Source organism: Periophthalmus magnuspinnatus, chromosome 19 (genome assembly GCF_009829125.3).
Source record: "Periophthalmus magnuspinnatus isolate fPerMag1 chromosome 19, fPerMag1.2.pri, whole genome shotgun sequence".
NCBI lineage: Eukaryota > Metazoa > Chordata > Actinopteri > Gobiiformes > Gobiidae > Periophthalmus > Periophthalmus magnuspinnatus.
Genome location: NC_047144.1, coordinates 5,202,458 through 5,222,146, shown reverse-complemented (window position 1 = coordinate 5,222,146; position 19,689 = coordinate 5,202,458). Strand labels below are relative to the sequence as shown.

The 19,689-nt window shown below is 38.8% G+C and overlaps 3 protein-coding genes across 4 annotated transcripts; 2 read left to right on the top strand and 1 right to left on the bottom strand.

Annotated features, from left to right (window-relative positions):
* The first annotated feature begins 421 nt into the window (after positions 1 to 421).
* On the top strand, positions 422 to 5,975 carry LOC117386807 (WD repeat domain phosphoinositide-interacting protein 1-like). Its single transcript, XM_033984164.2, has 12 exons — positions 422 to 873; positions 1,664 to 1,746; positions 2,600 to 2,769; positions 2,839 to 2,935; positions 3,400 to 3,497; positions 3,570 to 3,662; positions 3,740 to 3,810; positions 4,122 to 4,229; positions 4,303 to 4,467; positions 4,544 to 4,651; positions 4,747 to 4,889; positions 4,981 to 5,975. The coding sequence occupies exons 1-12, from the start codon at positions 797 to 799 to the stop codon at positions 5,100 to 5,102; spliced, it is 1,335 nt and encodes a 444-aa protein (XP_033840055.1). The 5' UTR covers positions 422 to 796; the 3' UTR covers positions 5,103 to 5,975.
* Positions 5,841 to 16,042, bottom strand: arsg (arylsulfatase G). The gene is made up of 11 exons (XM_033984634.2): positions 15,916 to 16,042; positions 15,006 to 15,242; positions 14,703 to 14,938; positions 12,507 to 12,621; positions 9,216 to 9,362; positions 8,008 to 8,195; positions 7,859 to 7,939; positions 7,670 to 7,778; positions 7,144 to 7,264; positions 6,963 to 7,053; positions 5,841 to 6,625 (listed from the first exon to the last, which is right to left on the bottom strand). Exons 2-11 carry the CDS (start codon positions 15,218 to 15,220, stop codon positions 6,336 to 6,338), a joined length of 1,593 nt encoding a protein of 530 aa, XP_033840525.1. The 5' UTR covers positions 15,221 to 15,242; positions 15,916 to 16,042; the 3' UTR covers positions 5,841 to 6,335.
* On the top strand, positions 15,790 to 19,633 carry LOC117387458 (monocarboxylate transporter 7). 2 transcript variants are annotated; one of them, XM_055229517.1, is made up of 6 exons: positions 15,790 to 15,973; positions 16,913 to 17,153; positions 17,236 to 17,379; positions 17,453 to 17,581; positions 17,706 to 18,578; positions 18,659 to 19,633. In XM_055229517.1, the coding sequence occupies exons 2-6, from the start codon at positions 16,916 to 16,918 to the stop codon at positions 18,928 to 18,930; spliced, it is 1,656 nt and encodes a 551-aa protein (XP_055085492.1). In that variant the 5' UTR covers positions 15,790 to 15,973; positions 16,913 to 16,915; the 3' UTR covers positions 18,931 to 19,633. The 2 variants fall into 2 exon arrangements, with proteins under 2 accessions (XP_055085492.1, XP_033840862.2); XM_033984971.2 differs by lacking the exon at positions 15,790 to 15,973 and having other exon boundaries at positions 16,889 to 17,153; positions 18,659 to 19,009.
* Positions 19,634 to 19,689: the final 56 nt, after the last annotated feature.

The window sequence follows — 19,689 nt, the reverse complement described above, 5'->3', positions numbered from 1 at the left end:
TCGTCGTTTTCCTCGTATCTTAGATATTTTGTTAAATATTATGAAATTTGAATTCATCATAAACTTCAAATGCTCTCTTAAATCACTTCATATTACAAACTAGCAGAAAAACTACTCTTATTTGTTTGCTATAAAGTTGACATTATGGTATTTACTGTGCATTAAAAAGAAGTACTGCATAACTATTTTACTTTTATCATTATTATTTTATCATTATTACTTTCATCATTACCTTGTTTTAGGAATTTTAGCCAATAAAATTATCAAAACATTTCCTCGTGACAAGACTGAAGGTACAATTGGCCAATCAGGAAATTTCCCTTTAAAGGGCGGTGCTTAATTGAGTGACTGTTGCACTAGCAAATCAGCAAAAAGCATTAAACAGATTAGCCAATAAAAGCGACCAAAGGGAGAGCTTGTTATGGTAGTGTAAGCCAATAAGCTGTCCCCTCAGCGTGACGCATCCTCCTATCAGCTGTTTTTGTTTTGTTGTGGGGCTACTGGAATAGTTCTAACACAATAATTACATCTGTATCTCATTGTTGAAGTATAAAGACTTGTTAATGGGATATCATATCTAATCTGAAACACCTTGATGAATAGTTGTACCTATCTGAGAGGCAAACTTTGGCTTGAACCACCCAGATCTATCCGGACATTCCTCTCCCGAAGCAGAGTGTGAGCGTGGCGCTTGAGCCTGGGAGCGGAGGAGGGGAGACTGGTTCCGACTGGGATCGACTGGAGCTCAAGGCCTTCGACCTCGGCCAACAAGAGGAGAGGGACATCTGCGGCTGGGATGGAGCGCCAGGAAGCACCAGACGGCCCCGATGCCCAGCAAAGCTTCATCTGCGCCTCGTTTAACCAGGACACCACGTAAGCGACCTAGGCGCTCCCAGCAGTACAGTGAACTCAATCTTCCTGATGCACCTGACTGTTGCATAATATTTCACCACCACGTAGGCTTGGTTTCATCTGTCCAAAAAGATACGCTATTAATGCAAAAGGATACTGTCACTTGTGAAATTGTGTTTATTAGGCTACACTGGTTTATGCCCCAGGCAGTGGTGTTTTGGCCTGTTGTTATTGCCTTCCTAATAGACTATATACATAATTAACCTCATTGGTATAAAAAAAATCTTTGCTTCACTTGTTGTTACTAGTCATAGGTTAGATAATGGGATCCATCGCTTCAGTTACAGGTTTGGACAAACTAAGCAGGTGGAGAAACAACAGCTACGACATACACAGAAGAATACCAAAGAAAAGTTCTTTAGGATTCAGTCTTTGTAAATATAGACATGTCATAATTACTACTTTAGTGACCTTTTCTGACTTTCTGACATTCTCTGACCCAAGATAATGATAAGTCTTTATAATCTGTCAGTACAACAGTAGTAAAACATCAGTAGTTTACTGATTTGACCTCACAGCCAATATTCTGTCTTTTTAAAGGCCACATTTTAGTAACCCAACAGTTTGTGGTTTACAGAATATTACTAGTATGTCTAAGTGAAAAACAAGTTATGTTACTGAGGTATCATTACATTATCATACATCTGCAATTATTATATTTTGCAGGCCATACAGGTAAAACTTTATTTGCTTGGTTTGCCTTTAAAGGGCTTATTAGAGCACCTATGTAAAATGACTTTGTTTTGTGTAGATCTCTGTCAATGGGCACTAAGACTGGATATCGGCTCTTCTCCGTAACATCTGTTGACAAGCTGGACTGTATCCATGAAGGGGGTAAGATTGGACCTGTATTTTCATTACAACATTTTCTGTTTATCATACAACATATTATGGCATTACTTGGCATTGATGTTATTAAGTACTGTGGTCATGTTCACCTTAGTCAGCCATTGTCAGAAAGGCCAAAACATGTTTGCTTATCTCCACAGTGAACCCAAACTAGCTTTAGTGACCTATCTTGTGTTTATGAGGGAGAGATCTTATTTCTAATTTGGTTTCCTCAACCACATTCTTTGTCAGGTAGCCCTTTTTGTTATGGAAAAGTATACAGACAAGAAATATATACGCAACAACACTTAGGATTGTAGTCCTTTGGTTAAGTTGATTAATTGGCAATAAAAATCAGCCAAGATTTTTATTAATAGACCAGTAATTGTATTTATATTATAAGGATTTATATGGGATCACAACAGAAAATAGGAGTTAGTGTATGGGTGAGTTAGCTGAAGATTTAACTCATTCACTCGGCCTTTTGTAAAATGTAAAAAGACAGAATAAATCAATACTTCACAAATTTAATCTATCTTTATCTAAAAATGTTGTTTCCTAGTACTTTTCTTTTAAATAGTTGTTTTTGCATGAACTCCTGTGCAGGTATAATCTTGGGTCAGATATATAGAGATGCATAATAATTTTGAGAGCTTTTGCCACGCTTCTTTTTTAGTTGACTAATCGATCAGTAGGAAATGTCTTTTGTCGACCAAGAATTTCTTTAGTCAGTTAGCACTTCATAATAACTAAACCTCATTTACATTTGCTTAGTAATTACTTAATTAATCCCTTAACATGTTATCGAAATGTGCTGTAGACTTATTAAGGTTTCAAACTGTTCATCATTTTGTGTCAGTTGAGTGCCCAGATGTCTACATAGTAGAGCGGTTATTCTCAAGCAGTCTTGTTGTGGTGGTCAGCCTTTCCATGCCACGTCGAATGAATGTTTACCACTTCAAGAAGGGAACTGAGATTTGTAACTACAGCTACTCCAACAACATTCTTTCTGTCAGACTCAACAGACAGGTAAAAACCACAAGTATATTTCATGGTTTAAGGCGGTCCAGTCCTCTATTGATAGTTGTTTTTTCTTAGCGACTGGTGGTCTGCTTAGAGGAGTCCATCTACATTCACAATATCAAAGACATGAAGCTGCTCAAGACCCTGCTCAACACACCCACAAATCCCTCAGGTATAGATGCTCTCAGTAAATTTGTGGAATAAAAAAAAATGTTATGGCAAACTCAAATAACTTATATCTTACAATACCATGTTTTGTTTAGACAAGCGCAAACTATTTCATGAACAGATTATTAAAATGTCTTGCTTTAAAAAGTTCTATCAAAAAACGTTACCTGCAACTCTAACTTGATTGTAGCTTTCACAAAACCTTTGATGTGTACGAAGATTTTTGGTTTGTGCACATTTTTTTAGACAGTCAGAGTGTTCTTATCCCAAAACACAAAATCAAGCAAGTTCTTACAGTTTGCAGCCAGATGCCGACACTCACAAAGTACCGGTACTGCTTTTACAGCTCTATGGGGGAAAAACAAAATGTTCTCTTGTTGGGAACCCCATCTTTTATTCTATTTAGTTGTTTGTACATTTATGTAAGATAGCATTATCATGATTGTTTATCCAACTTGTGTATCCTAGGTTTGTGTGCACTCTCTGTGAACCACAGTAACTCGTACCTGGCATATCCTGGGAGTGCCACCATTGGAGAAATCACTGTCTATGATGCCAACAGCTTGGTAAGACATTAACAGCTTCAAAGACAAAAAACGACATGTCAGTCCTGTTTTTAATGCAGTTTGTTCCGTCAGAGCACAGTGACCCTGATACAGGCTCATGACAGTCCACTGGCAGCACTAACATTCAACGCATCGGGCAGTAAACTGGCCAGTGCCTCAGAAAAAGTGTGTTCATAAACTGTACATATACTGCATTCTGTTTGGTCCACCTGTCTGACATGTTTGTACTGTGATCCTCCCAGGGCACTGTCATCAGAGTCTTCAGCATTCCAGAGGGAGATAAGCTCTTTGAATTTAGAAGAGGGATGAAAAGGTTGGAATTTGGCACAAACAAGAAATCACATAAATAGGACGTAATACAGTATTATAACGTATGCTAGATGGCATACTTTTTGCTGGTGAAAAGGAGAAGGTTGTGTCAGTGTGGACTTCTAGTGTAAAGTTATACACACATAAAATGATATGTTGAGATGAGATGGGACAAACTGAAAGGAAAGATGTGTAGAATTGTGTTACCATACATAGGATGATGTGCTAAATAAAACCTTAACAAGTTATAACTGTACTAGGTCACTGGTACTGCTGCTATTTCATAGTCTAAAATGTCTGCTTTTCTTTTGTCAGATATGTCAGCATTAGTTCACTGTCCTTCAGTGCAGATGGACAGTTTCTGTGTGCCTCCAGTAATACAGAGACTGTGCATATATTTAAGCTGGAGCAACACAGCCCTAGGTAATCAAAAAAGAGCTGCTAATACTTGAAAGTGAAGCAAAGTGAAAATATTGTGATCCATGTTATATTCTAGGGAAGATGAGGAGTCGCCCACATGGTCTGCATATGTGGGAAAGATGTTCACAGCAGCCAGTACCTACTTACCCAGTCAAGTATCAGACATGATGCACCAGGACAGAGCCTTTGCCACTGTGCGACTCAACATGTTTGGCCTGAAGAACATCTGTGCACTGGCATTGTAAAGAAAACATAAAAAACACCATAAAACCTGTGTGTAATTATTAATATTACGTCATTGTTTGTTGTTTTTTCAGGATTCAAAAGCTCCCTCGTCTCTTGGTGGCTTCATCTGATGGGTTTTTGTATATTTACAATGTAGACCCGCAGGATGGGGGCGAGTGTGTTCTGGTCCAAAAACACAGGTGTAAAAAAGAAAAAAAAAAAGAAAAACTGACAACATGATTTAATCAGAATGGTTTAAATCAATATAATTTTTAACATTTATCTTTTTCTGAAGGCTGTTTGAGGGCGAAGATGAACTGCTAGAGGAGAAAAAAGAAGAAGAAAAAACAGAAGACATCACACCTCAACCACCCAGTCAGTCATATGCTGCTACTGTGGCTCTACCATCAACACCACCTTCCTCCACTACGCTTATGGGTACAGATTAATGCATAAACTTATCAATAATGTTTTGTTGTACCAGTACAGTACAACAAACGTGACAAAATTGGCGACTGTTTTGTTCCAGGATATTCTGAAGAAGGTGGAGCACAGAAAGGAGAAGTCATCCCGGAGCACGAGTTTGCAGAGAGTCCTGTCCGCCTGGATGATGAAAATGAATTCCCACCAGTTGGTAATCAGAGTAACTGACCAAAATACTTCACCTTTCCCCTCCTCACTCCCTGCATACTAACTTGTATAAAGCAATGGACAGAAATATTCCTGAAGTCCATTTCACACATCCCCCTTCCGGTGTTTCATCCCCCTATTCACTTTTGAAAAGAAAAGGGAAAAAACACAAAAATTTAAGTCTAAACATTTCTGAGTACATTCATTTTACCATAATACAACAGTGTTATTATTTCTACATTAACTGCCATCTTAATACATTCACTTTGGTTTGTCTAAAAGAGCAACTGGGAAAAAACAACTATTGCCATACTGTTTAAACCAATGAGATAGCAGCTTAAAAGAAACTTGAAAGAATGTGAAGAACAAGCACCTTGAAAGCTATAATTTTGTAGGCCTCACCAAATGGGCTCTACACAGTGGGCATTACAGGTGTCACAGATGTAAGGAAATAGTCAAAGGAGAACAAGTTTGTGTGTTACACTATTTAAAATGATGCAGTAAGTATTAAGTGACTTGCAGATGCAGCAGTATCAATTACTGTAGCATTAGGTGTGGCTGTTCTGCAGAGTCAGCTCGTGTAAGGAATCTCTAAGGAAACTAAAAAGGTTAATGCATTTCAGCAACATCGTAAATATGTAACATGCTGATATTTTTAAACCATTATGCATTGAGCATCAATACAACCATGTGTAATTATATATTTTAAATGATTTTTCTAAGGTATGTTGTATATATAGTATAGTGTTTATTTACATATGGTACTATTGTAATGGATCATATGGTAATACATCGAAGCTGCCAATGGGTGGCACTGTTGAACATCTTTAAACTGCTTAAATCGTTCCATAACTACATGTACAATAGAACTTATTAAACTGACAAGAAAGTCAATGTAGTCTGTCTTTTTTACAGTGACTGTGTATATTAAACTGCAAGTAGCTTTATCTGTAAACATTCAGCTCCTTATTCTCCCATTCATTTGCTCTCTGCAGACCACAAGGAGTACATGCAAGGACATACTGTTTTTGCATATTTTAGAGATAAAACAATGCTTACCAGTTAAAAATTACATTGGTTTAATTGTGACTGTGTGAGTCTTGGTGACTCAAAATCTTCACAACACTTGCAGAATATGACCATTCCAATAGTTTTGACACTTTTGAAATAACACTTTCTTTACTCTGTTGATAAATGTCTGACCACATTTGGACTTTGAGCTCCACTGTGTCCAGTTCTCAAATCAATATTTAGTTACACAGACAAGCCTCTTGTGCGACAGCGACAGACAGGCTGTGTGGGGTCGCAGCAGGGTGCGGCCTTACTGTCTATGCTGTAGTCTGCTGCAGACACAGATCTGTCAGTGGCTATGTCCCAGAGCAGCTCCTCTCTCCCACGGGCAATCCTGTCTGCCACCTCACGATATTCTGGCGTCTGGGGATCCAATGGGCTTTCCTCTGCTTCATCTGCTTCCAGGTCAAATATTAAAGGGGGGTCATGGAGCTCTTCACTTCCTGTTGACCCACCACATGCTTCTGCTGCCCCTGTAAACATAGATTATATTATAAATAAATCTTCAAAATGTTTTACTTTTTGTTGAAACATTTTTGTCAAAGGACATGAAAAATATCATTAAATGTATTAACATTTTGGTGGCCATGGATATATAACATATATTTAACAGCTCTGCATAGGTCAGGGTATGTAAAGAAACAACAGGCAAAAGAAACTACACTCAGCATTGACGTTGACCTTAAGTCAGCATACCTCCATGTACAGGTAAAACAAGCACCATGCTGTGAGTGTGTATAAGAAACACTGGTCCAGATAACATGAACACAATCACTTAACACATATAGAAACAGCTATTTAGAGACATGCCTGTAATATAAAAAGCTTTGTATTTTCCACAGCGAGCAGTTTGCAGATCTCCATACTGGCCTGCTGCACCACTGTTTGGGTGGAACAAGAACTAAAGAAAAACAAATGCATAATGTTAAAGAGATAAAAATAGAAGAAAGAACAAATAGATTACATATAACTGGCATCACTGAACACTTACTTCACGGCTGGTCTGTCCCCCTTTCAAGAGGATATCAGTGGCATCGACCCCATCGTAACGTCTGTCTGAGGGAGGCATCACTCCAGCCAGAGCCAGAACAGTGGAGAAAATATCCATGCCACTAAAAATGTATTTAATATATTCTTTTAATATACTGACACTAGAGCTGCACAATATGACAAAAAGAAGCACTGCAAGAAGCAGAAGGAAGAATTTATTGTAGTTTTAATATAGTCTACTTTTTGGCACAATACAAAAAATGTGCATGCCTTCATTTATTAGACTTAAATAAATATTAAAATAAAAACATAACAGACTAAACCATGACTGACCCAAGTAAAGAAAATCATGATTCAATTCCGCCTTTCTATTCAATTTCTGTAAAATTGAGGACTTTTTTTGTTGCGATATATAATTTTTTTTGCGATAACAATTATTCCATCAGCCAATATTGCGATATTTTTGCGATATACAGCAGACCAAGTTCACACTGTATATTTTTTATGAAATGTAAAACAAGAAATACCTCAGTACGGCAGAGCTGGTAGTATTTGGAGGAATCTTGTCAGGCCAGTAAGCCACGGTTGGGACCCTATGGCCTCCTTCCCAAGTAGTCCGCTTGGCTGAACCTCCACCTATACAAATAATTGAAAACTGTAACTAAACATGATTTGACTGTTAGGAGTTGGGAGTCTTAATTAAATCAAATCCGCACCTTTGTTAACCTGCCACTTCCCTCTGAATGGTCCCACACTCCCGGCATACTGACACTTCTGTTCCCAAGGCCCATTGTCGCCTAAAGTAACAATCATGCTTACTTTTACATGTAATGACAAGAATAAGACAATGTGAGTGCTGACAAACCTGTAAACCAAATTAGGGTGTCTGAACCCTCCACAGCACTCTTTAGTGCCCCTATCAGGCTGTCCATCTCCTGCAGACTAGCGGTGTACACTGAATGGTCAGAACTCAAGGGGGGACTGAGGCGTGGGGCCAGTGGAACGTGCATGTGTGCCAAAGCTAAAAACAGCAGATAGGGCTGTCCATTCTGCCTATGAAGACATCAAATGATCTTGAATTAAATATTAAAATTGTTTAAAAAAAAAAAAAAAAAAAGTGTAAAGTGTATAAGTTTGTATTCAGATCACCAGGCATTAACAACTTTTCTATTATAAAGGTCCTATACACCTAGTGATACAGTTCAAGAGTTAATTTTAAAAAGCTGATGGTAACAGCAACACCCATTAGCAACTGTGAATATTTACATATGCTTGTGGATAATTTTTGACTGCCATTACTAATTTTAAGCTAATATATTTGAATACTACATAAGTTGAGTTCAATATAAAATGCCTAAAATATATAAATGACCTACAGGTCACACTCTACAAGAGAAAATGTACTTTAAAAGCAAAGTAATGAGGCCGCTGCCAGAGACAGCCAATTATATGCAATCAGATATGTATTGGATAAGAATCATTTGGAAACAACTGTTGACTACATCAGAAACTTGTTTGTTTGCAATGATTCACTATTGAAGTGGGCAGGGCTTTAAGTTAATTATGAAACATGGATCTTGAGTCATGGTTCAAAATTCTGGATTAAGACAACAAATACTATATATATTCAGCAGCCTGTTCATGGTTTCAAGATATGGCAACGGTCCTCAAATCAAAACAGTGTCATGAAGTGATCCTCATAACAATTTTCAAATCAGGAAGGAATCATTTGCCTGTAACCAAAGAATAGAAACTAGTGGGTCTTATATATATATCTCATTAACATAAAGTTAAAAGGTACATTACTTAAATTACTTATACCAAAAAGTCAAAGACAGGATCAAAGTACTAATGTTACTCCTACACCAGGGTTTCTATGTTGTTTGGCCTGTGCATGTGACTCATCAAGAGTGCTTTTCAGTGAGGGCAGCTGCTCCCAGACAACTGCCGTCCTACTGTCACCACACACTCACCAGCTTTACCACAGCAATACCACTGTAGGCCAAAGAAGTCTCAAAGGAAAACAACTGAGTTACATGGGCAATAAACTAGAGGCTAATGTTTGAATTGTACCTTGCATAATGTATAATACTTAGTGCAGTCGACTTGTATGTTTCTGTGAGTGTCCAGAGGTCAAGGGGCTGTTCCACGATGCTGTTGTTTTTCATCAGAGGAAGCCCCACTTTGGAGTAACAGCCTCTCCGTTCACTTCCCAGGAGTCTGAGAAAATTCCAACACAATTGCATAATCAAAACAGAAATCTTTGTACTCCTTATGCAAATTAAGAGTAAGTATTGGATGAACTCCTAGGCATGGTTTGGTTATTATTAGATCTTATTAGCAGTAAAATAACACTTGTGAACTAAAGCAACAACAAATTACTCAATTAAATCTGCAAGTGGCAATGATGGCCCTAGCCATGGACTCGCAACCTCCCCTGCATCGCAACTGCCCTGAAATGCAATTGCCTCTGAATCATGACTGCCCCAGCATGGCATTCTCCCTTCCTGACCACCTCCCATGCCACTATTTGCCCACCTTCATGATATAGTCCAGTTGCTTTATACTGGTGGGTCCATGAATTTGAACCACCAACCTTGTGCATACAGCTATGGTGTAATTGACTTTTCTGATTGGAGTTGCCTAAAAAATGTTTGTGTCAATTTTACATAACATTAAGTATTTTTAGTTATATAGGATCTTGTTACGGCCCCTGGCCTCCAGCTCCTCCTACCCTGTGCCTCTTTTTTTTCTCTCTCTTCCTCTCGGCCCCGCCCAGTATGCCCCGCAGCTGGCGTTGATTGACAACCTACTCTACGTGCGATTGGAGGGACAATCAAGGCTCAGCCAATCGTCGCCCTCCACCTGTGGCTGCTCCAGATTCAAAAGGACTCGCCCCCTGTTACTCCTGGCTGCCAGATTCTGTCTGTGAATCAGCATGCCATTTGATTTGACTTTGTACTTTACTCTTAGAGCCTCCCTTTGTTGACTTTGTTTTTTTGGTATTGAAATTCTAAGTTGTTAAATGCCCTTCATTTCTCTACATAAAGGCTACTTATTTTATTATACTATCTTCTGTTGCCTTCCTTTTTTCCCCTAGGAAACGGTTCGTAACAGATCTGAATGGTAGACATTCATTCATTTACATGTTTTGAGGCTTACAATTATTTTCCCAAGTTTCATGCCAATTGGACAGTGTTGTATTTTTAATAATAATAATAATAATAAGAAGAAGAAGAAGACCTTACACTTGTAATTGTCAAAGCCTCTCAAAGCACTAGATTCATTTACACACTTGGTGATGGTAAGCTACTATTGTAGCCACAGCTGCCCTGGGGCAGACTGACGGAAGCAAGGATGCGCCATCGACCCCTCCAATCACCACCAATCATTCATGCACACACAACCTTCGGGTTGGGGGACCAAAGCTCTAACCACTCAGCCACTGTCACCCTAATGTTTAGTATAGTTGAAGCTATAGTGTCCAGTGGCCATGTGTTTTTTTCTTTTCTCTATTCATGTGTGGATTCTGCACCAGTGATTACATTTTGAGCTCTTTCGGCCAATCCCCTGTGGCTGTGAGAAATCATCGGAGAAACAGGAAATGAAGGTGTTTTTTGCTGGCATACTTTAGGCAAATGGTAAGAAATATCCCAACAAGTTGATACATTTTTAAATTACAAGGTCTCTATGTCAAATCTGACCTCACTTGACCCAAAACCTAGGACTAGATAGGTTTTATTAAAAAAAAACAAAAAAAAAAAACGCAGTCAAAATGGTGACAAAATTTAAATCAAATATGGCTGACTTCTGACTTCCATCATAGGACAGTGCCAATTTATTTTTTGGCTTGGTTTTGGAGCTCTTTCACTGTCAGCCTACACTAAAATTTACCTGTCTTCCCTGCCATAGGGGTCCACTTCTAGGTGGCGCTGTTGAGTCATTTTGTGTGTACCATGTAAAATACTGAGACTTAATTTTTGACTAAGCGGTTGCACTCGCCAATGACGGTGTGTTTTGGTTCATGTTTGGTGGTCTTTTCTTCGCCATGGCCTGATTTGAGTCACAGAGCCATTCACTTTGAATAGGCGGCTTGGATGGAAATTTTCTGCAAAATCTGAGCAATTTCTGTCAAATTACATTTTTTTTATCCCCAGTCCTATTGGTGGCACTGAGCATTAAGTGTGAATTATGAATTTATTCAGTGTCAGCCAGTGTATAGATGACACAAATTTTGTGGATAAATTACAAGTCTCTTCATAGGGTATGCTAAATCTGAGCTCATTTTGATCAAAAAAGAGTTAAAATGCTATCAAACTGGTGAGAAATTTCAATCCAATATCTAATCCGACTTCCGGTTCATCATAGAGCAGTCATGGATCTTTAATAAGAATTATAATAAGAATAAGATTTTATCATACAGTACTTCCATTAGACTTGTCTCATGGACCTCTATCACTGCTCTAAATTTTGTTAGCCTATGCCAACATTTGCCCGTCTCCTCGCCCATAGGGGTCCACTTCTAGGCGGCGCTGTTGAGTCAGTGAGTGTCGGACATTCTTGCAATTCCTATTTTTGTCGGGCTGATCGTTCTTATAACCCCATGTGAGACTTTTTGTCAATGTTCAAGGGGTCAAAAATGTTATCATTTGGAAGGAAAAATAATTACAAAATGAAAAACTATAAATCTCACCAGTTACACAAGGGCCAATTGCTATAAATGGCTATGTACAGAGAACATGTGTAATAAAAATATAAAATAAATATATGACTTTTAATTGAACAATAATAGGGTTGTCAAAGTATCAAAAATCAGATATTAAACAAAACTAAAACTAGTATTGAAACTAGATACTCATTTGAGCAGGTATTGATACTAAAAAAGTCCCATCCACAGAACAGAAATGAACTGAATATCTTTAGGATGATTTTGAGCTGTATCAGAACAAGTATAAGACACATAGACTAGTACACACCCATGGACCAGTATGGAAACTACCTGGACCACTGACAGATTACATAGATATAACAACCATGATAATATAAAAGAAAATACTATGATAAAAATCCCATTCTATTGTCGTAAAAAGAGTGTTTTTTTATTATCACTGTGGCATTGAAATCAGTTTTGAGTATCGAGTCTATTTCTTAGTATTAAAATTGAGTTTGAAATTTTTGTATCGTAACATTAATTCCTAATGTATGATTACTCTCTGAGCTGCAACATCAAACTGAATATCCATATGGCAACAATAAAATATAAGTATGTGGATAGCAAATATCACTGTGAAAACCAGAAAAATAAAAATAACACTACCGGTGTCACCCCAGTATCATGCTGAACTATTGCTAATTGGTTCGTACCTGTTACCCTTTGGCCCTCGTGAGTCACAGGGAGGACACTGTGGTAGATCATATCCAGGTGTGTCTGTGCAGCCCATGTCATTGCTGTACGGTATGCCTAAATAGTTGGTGAACCCTGTCAAAAGCAAGGAGACATTTATATTTAATGAATAGATCCATAGCCAAAAAATGTATTCAGTTTCAAATAGGGTACTGTGAGATTATTATGCCAAAATGGTCACTCATTTTCCTTTGATGGTGCTATTTTAAGTTGTTTTAATTCCTTTTGAGGTGGAGGTATTAGATCAGAAAATCATATTTAAGAATGACTTAAACCAAAACCAGAATTGCTTATTAAATTGTTGTTTTTTGTTTTTTTGTTTGTTTGTTTTTTTGTTTTTTTTTAAGAAGGTGATCAGATCAGTGCATGTTTACATGTTCTGTAACCATAAAAGTTCTTGTAATTTAATAAATGCAAGATAGAAAGATTTAATCCAATACTGTGGAACATTCCAGGCAAGACTTATCATCTCCATGAAGAGAAGCAGATTGTGGACCCCAATCAGAAAGGTTAGGTGTTGCACCTTTTACTTGAGCTGATTTGGGTATGCCATTATTGTAATCATACATCATCATAATCCAGTAATTCTGGGGTGTACAACACGGACCAAATATTTCAAATTATGACTGTAATGAAAAAATGTTTCATGTTCAGATGGTCTGTATTTATGTAACTAAATTTCTAATGCCAGATTTTGATTGGACTGGAGTTACTGTTGAGCACTGTTCCCTCCAAATTGCGCGCGTGCGTAATTGCGCACTGGTGAAATGGTCTCCGCGCACAGAAAATCTGCGCTGCGCACAAAAATATCGAACCGGAGTTGAATATAAAATGAACACACAACAATTCATTCTGCGCTATTTTTCAGTGTGAGTCAGTGAGTGTGACCGGCGACGAGCTGCTCCAGACAATTATGTGATTCACATAAGCATTGTGCATCTTATTAACGTCATTGACAGGCTCCTCATGCGCCGCTACCAGAGTTTTAGCCGACGAGGCCGACGAGGAGTGAAGATTCGAAGTGTTTAACCCCTTAATGTTCCGACGGCCCGCCCTCGGGCAAAAATCCGCGCGTAATTGCGTAATTTTACGCACTGTTTTGCAGCAGTTTTGCGTTTTAAACATGACGAAACGGACAAAACAAAGGAAGTACGCGACCGAGGACACTGTGGATGTTTGTACAAGTTAAACTAGAGGCATCTCGGACCCGGAGCGGTTCATGGAACCGAGAGAAGATCTAATGATGGACTCAGGAGCAGAGGACCTGATGTGCTGATGGACTGGATGCTGTTCCTGATCGGTGAGCGTGGTTTATTCTGCTATTGACTTAATTGTGGGTCAAATGTGTATTATGTGTAATCATTAGCGTTAGCTAATGCCAATCTGCGCCCCCCCTCCGACCACCACCAATCATCACGCACACACCACTTGGGCGAGTTGTCTTGCCTAAGGACACAATGACAGATCCAAGGACACAATGACAGAAGTTGGTCCGAGCGGGACTCGATCCACCAACCTCTGTCACAGAATGACACACTGTCACATGTACAGTGTATTTTAGGTTCCCAGTGTGTTTGTTCACTGTTTGCAGTGTGTGGTTTGTAAATATATATTTATTTCGACCCATACCACTTGTTTTGAATATATTTTATATACAAATACACATTATATATTGTGTTTTTATATGATATATTCATTGTATAAGTGGCCAAAGCACTTAATTAAAAGTCTTATAACAGAAATGTAAATGTGGTAATTTGATTCTTTTAATAAACCATTTAACTTGGATGGATGCGATGCAGCATGACCACAGTGCACACATCTGATGTTGCTCACAGTCCATGGGACCGCTCAGGGAGTTTGTGTGTTTGCTCAGACTCGTGAAAAATTAGAGGGAACATTGCTGTTGAGTCAGCTGGATGTTAAAAGTCACGGGACACAGTCATCCCAAAGACACAACCACAGGGAGGGTGTTTTGTCTGGTCCCTGTGGCGATGCTTTCGGACCCACTCACACACTCTGAAAATGGAAAAGCCAAGTAATGTCCACTACAGCCATTAACAACTCTGCCTTTTTGCAATATAAGATACTACAATGATTCCAGCTTTCTTTTCTATGTCAAGCCAAGGCATTTTTTGTAGTAGTTGTCCACAAACCTCTGTTGGTAGGGCTGTAGGGTCCGTTGTGTCCCAGATGCCACTTGCCAATCATAGCTGTGTAGTATCCAGCTGCTTGGAGTAACTGGGGAAAGGTGACCTCAGACAAGGGTAGACCTGCTACAGAGTTCACCCCAAAGTTGTGGGTCACACCATTTCTCAGGCCATAGCGCCCAGTTAAGATGGCCGCTCGAGATGGTGAACAGGTGGAGGCTGGAGAGTGAAAGTCTGTGAATCTGAAAAAATGATACTAGTAATACAGTTTAAAATGATTATTGGCATCATACTGCTAGGATATCCCACCTGAGTCCCTGCTGGGCCATCAGGTTTAGGTAAGGTGTGTTATTCCTTCTGACCTCAGGACTTAAATTTGCATCAAGATCACCCCAGCCTATATCATCTGCTAATATTATGATGAAGTTAGTTTTTTTAGTAGCAGTGTTTTGGAGCACTAGCTGTCTTAGGAGAACACATAGTAGTACACAGGACAGAAAAACTGTGGTAAAAATCTCTGCCATTTTAAGTCAATCAATCCAAAGCCTGAAAGGTAAACAAACAAAACAATCACACTTAGAACACACATGGAACTATGAAAAGAAAATATAACGTTATTTAATGTTTTCAATCACTTTAATAGCCCATAATAAGCAAATAAACAAATGTTGTGACACGTTGCTTAGGCCACGTTTAACTTTGTGTTTCTCTGGGTGTTCTTGTAGATCAAGATTAACTGGGATGATCAGTAGCCTCCCTAAAACAAAAAACAAGGCTGACGTCCATCATGCTGTCAGTACCTTCAGTAGTTTTAATAAAGCCTCACTAATAATAGTCTACAGTCAGTGTTAGGCTCAAGGGTAGGCCTCGATACATAATCCTGCTTTGGAACAAACAAGGAACTGTTACAAAAGAAACAAAACATGACAAAACTTTCAGCACATTGAAGATGTAGGTGAACTAAAACACTGAAGTAAAGTCTGGAACTGCTCAAACCAATGGTTCTTTGACACAAACACCTATGAGGAGGCGAGGAAAGAAACTGGCTGTAACCAGATCTGTTAACCCTTCTACCCCCCTCACGCCGCGGGAGGAGCTTATTTACCATGCGGCAGAATAGTCGGCTCTGAGGCGTCTGGCACAGGATGCGCACACGCAAATACTATAAAGGACCGTGCGTTTCTAAACACGTGCCATTGTATTTTTGTTACAAACAAACCATCGTGAAGGTAACAGCTGCTGTCCGTCGAAAAAAAGTCCTCCTCGGAGTTTAAAAGGTGAGTAGAACGTTGTTTGGAGCGAACACTTTGATATGTCCGGGGTTCTCTCTACATCACGGGACACGCAGTCTCATTGGCGGCGCATGTGTTGCGTCAGGCTCTGGGCTGGACAAGTATAAATATTTTATGCCTTGTTTAGATTGTTAAATTACATAGTAAATAAGTGGAAGTAATGGAATAATGGCTCAAATAATGTATTTGTCTCAATAAGATACAAATTTGCGACTATGTAGATAGGTCTAACTGAACTTTGTTATTACATTGTAACGTGTGAGGTGCTGTGTCCAGACAGTTTTCCTCGTGGATCAATAAGGTCTAACACACACTGCGCGCGCCCACGCGAGCGTAAAAACTGCATGTTTTGGACGCGTATGTTTCAGAGAGCGCATTGTGCGCGCGTAGATTTCAAAAATGAGAATTCAGCCTGTTTACGTCGCTTGACGCAAGCGTCGGGCGCGTATCCCCGTCAAGATACACAGAAATCATGCATTTACCATCAGCACAACGTATTATGGGTGGTTATGCATTGTTTGAAGGATCCCAGGTTTAGAAAGACTGTTAATTTGTGTTTTGAAATTTGACAAAGTGCTTTACAGAATAAGAAAGACATTAAAATAACACAAATCAAAACATACATAATCACAAATTATCATAAACGCGCCAAGTTGGATCGGCTTTCCCATTGACAAACACAGAGCCAGAGCCGCGCGCACACGTCCTGCTGGAGCTGTGTGGCCGTCCTCGCTAAGGCTGCAGTCACACTTGCACATAAACCACGTCAAAACTGGGTCTAATTTGAGACTAACATGAGAAATTAACTGGATTAGATGCGCATTACACTTAAACTAGAGCAGAACCAAATGAAGTCTACATCAGGACTAAACTGGGCTCAAGCCAGGACCAAATCAGTGAATGAAAATCTTCTCTCTTTTGCAGAATATGGCCATGTTTAGGATGAAACCACTGTCGTTTTTGGGACCTAATGTGTACCCCGCGCCCCCTGATGGGGGCTGGGGCTGGGTGGTGGCTGTGGCCTTTTTTGTGGTGGAGATGTTCACATATGGCATCATCAAGAGTTTTGGCATCTTCCTCCAGGATCTGATGGAAGAGTTTGGAGAGACCAATAGCAGAGTATCCTGGATTGTTTCTATATGTGTATTTGTCATGACCTTTAATGGTAAGCAGTACTTTGCTCAACAGCACAAAACAGACAAGAAAATTAGTCAGTACAATTATTACTGTTACTGTTCAAAATGTAGGTCCTCTCTCATCTGTGATGACAACTCGTTTTGGGTTCCAACCCGTTGTTATGCTCGGAGGATTACTAATATCATCTGGAACTATAGCAACCAGCTTTACCACCTCTGTTAATCAAATGTACCTCACATATGGACTAGTTGCAGGTACCATTCTATTATCTATTAATCATATAATTATGGATGGCATACTGTGAACTTCAGTTACATTTTGTTTTAGGCTTTGGTTACTGCCTGACATTCTTACCCACTGTGACCATCTTATCCCAATACTTTAACCGCCAACGATCTTTGGTCACTGCTTTAGCTTCCACTGGGGAGTCACTGGCCATGTTTGCCTTGGCACCAGGTAAGTTAAACATCAACATCATAGCAAGCCTTTGAACTACTATTCTGAATCTTTTGCATATTTTGTATTTTTTGTTATACATTTTAATTTTGTCAGCATTTGAACATAATCTTCTTACCTACAGGTTTTTCTGCACTGAAGGATAAAATTGGCTGGAGGCACACTATGGCAGTGATGGGGGGTTTGCAAGGCACTATTATTATATGTGGTGCCATGCTGCGGCGAATCATCATTGATCCGAATGTCAAAAAGGAAACAGAAACAGAAAACACTAAATCCTTACCAGAAGAGATGAACGAAGAGGATTCTGTGAAACATAAACTCTCTTACAGCCAGGAGAATGAACTAACTGGAGACTCTGGTATTCAATCTTTGAAGGACACCGATATCAGCAGCCCTGAGGTCAAGACTTTATTAGAGAAAAGTACGGGAAATAAATGCAAGGAGACACAAAACAAAGACATTGAAGATCAGGTGCCACCAAACAGTGAAAACCTCACTGTCAAGAAATCCAAACTTTTAGATTTCTCCATCCTCAAAGAACACAGCTTCATCTTCTACTCTCTATTTGGACTGTTTGCAACACTTGGCTTTTTTGCTCCACAACTTTACATAATAGAGCTTAGCGTAAGTTGGGGCGTGGAACGGGACCGTGCAACCTACATGCTCTCCATAATGGCAGTGGCGGAAATTCTGGGTCGTTTCTCCATTGGCTGGATCTTGACCAGACCCTGCTTGTTGAAGAAGAAGTTGCTCGTGCTACTGGTCTGTATAGTTATAATGACAGCAGATCTGGTTGGATTCACTTTGGTGAGGGAGTTCTATGGCCTGGCTGTGTGCTGTGCATTGTATGGCTTTTTCATGGGGACTGTTGCATGTACTCACATCCCCTTATTAGCAGAAGATGATGTTGTGGGAATAGAACGCATGTCTGCAGCTGCTGGAGTATATGTCTTCATGCATAGTTTTGCTGGATTGGCTGGTCCCCCACTTGGAGGTAAGAATCATACTAGATACATGCAAAAGGCTTACATACGTTTCAAGAAAGTATAATACATTGTGCCTTCTTAATTGCAGGTGTCCTGGTGGATGTCACTGGCAGCTATGGATCAGCTTTCTACTCCTGTGCAGCTGGAATGGCTTTAAGTGTTATATTCCTGGCTTTAGTACGACCTGCAAAAAGAGGATTAATTTGCAAAAGAAGAAATTCAAAATGCTCAGATTCCACGCAACAGAGAGCCAAATATATAAAGGATGCTAGCACTAACAATATTTCTCAGGAGAATGTAGCTTTAGAACAAACATGTGATGCAGAGGCCACACAAACTGACCAGAATGTTCAAACTTAACTTGACTGTTTATAAATGGTCTTGGACTGCTGCTCCTCTAATGAAATGATTACAACAAAGTACTTTTTATATGTGAGTATTTGGATGTTTATTTTATTTTATTTTATTGTTTTTACAGATTTTATGCTATGTGGCAAACAGCTCATCTGAATTTTTTTTTATTTAATTAATTTTATTTTTTTAAGATATACAAAACGCACATAATGTTAAAACTTGACAAACTAAATACCTGTTGCCAGACACCTACAGTGCCACAGATAAACTCTGTAAAATACTACAGCAACAAGCACGTGAAAGTTTTCCATTTTACAGTAACATTAAAAAATCTTAATTTATATCAACAAACGCATTAATCTCAGGACTTGATTTTGTACTTCATAATTTTTATACTGTTTTTTTTTATCAAGTACTTTATCAGTTAATAAAAACAAATTTTACAGTATGGAAAGGTTATTTACAAAGAGGCTATTTTTGTAAGAAAATATCACAATAAAGCTTTTTTGTGATTAAAATACTAGCCTATAAGTTTTATTGTTTTTTATATTACAATAAATAAATGTTCCATGTTCCATTGTCACAAATAAGAACACACAACTAATATAGTCAAAATGGCTAGTGAGGTATTACAGATAGATTTTGCACAGACACATCATTGTAAGAACTAAAATGTGTTAAAATTGCAACAGCCTAAATGTAAGATATTTGTATGTAAAATAATCTGTTATGAATTGTGTCATAATGACTAAAATGACTTTGAAT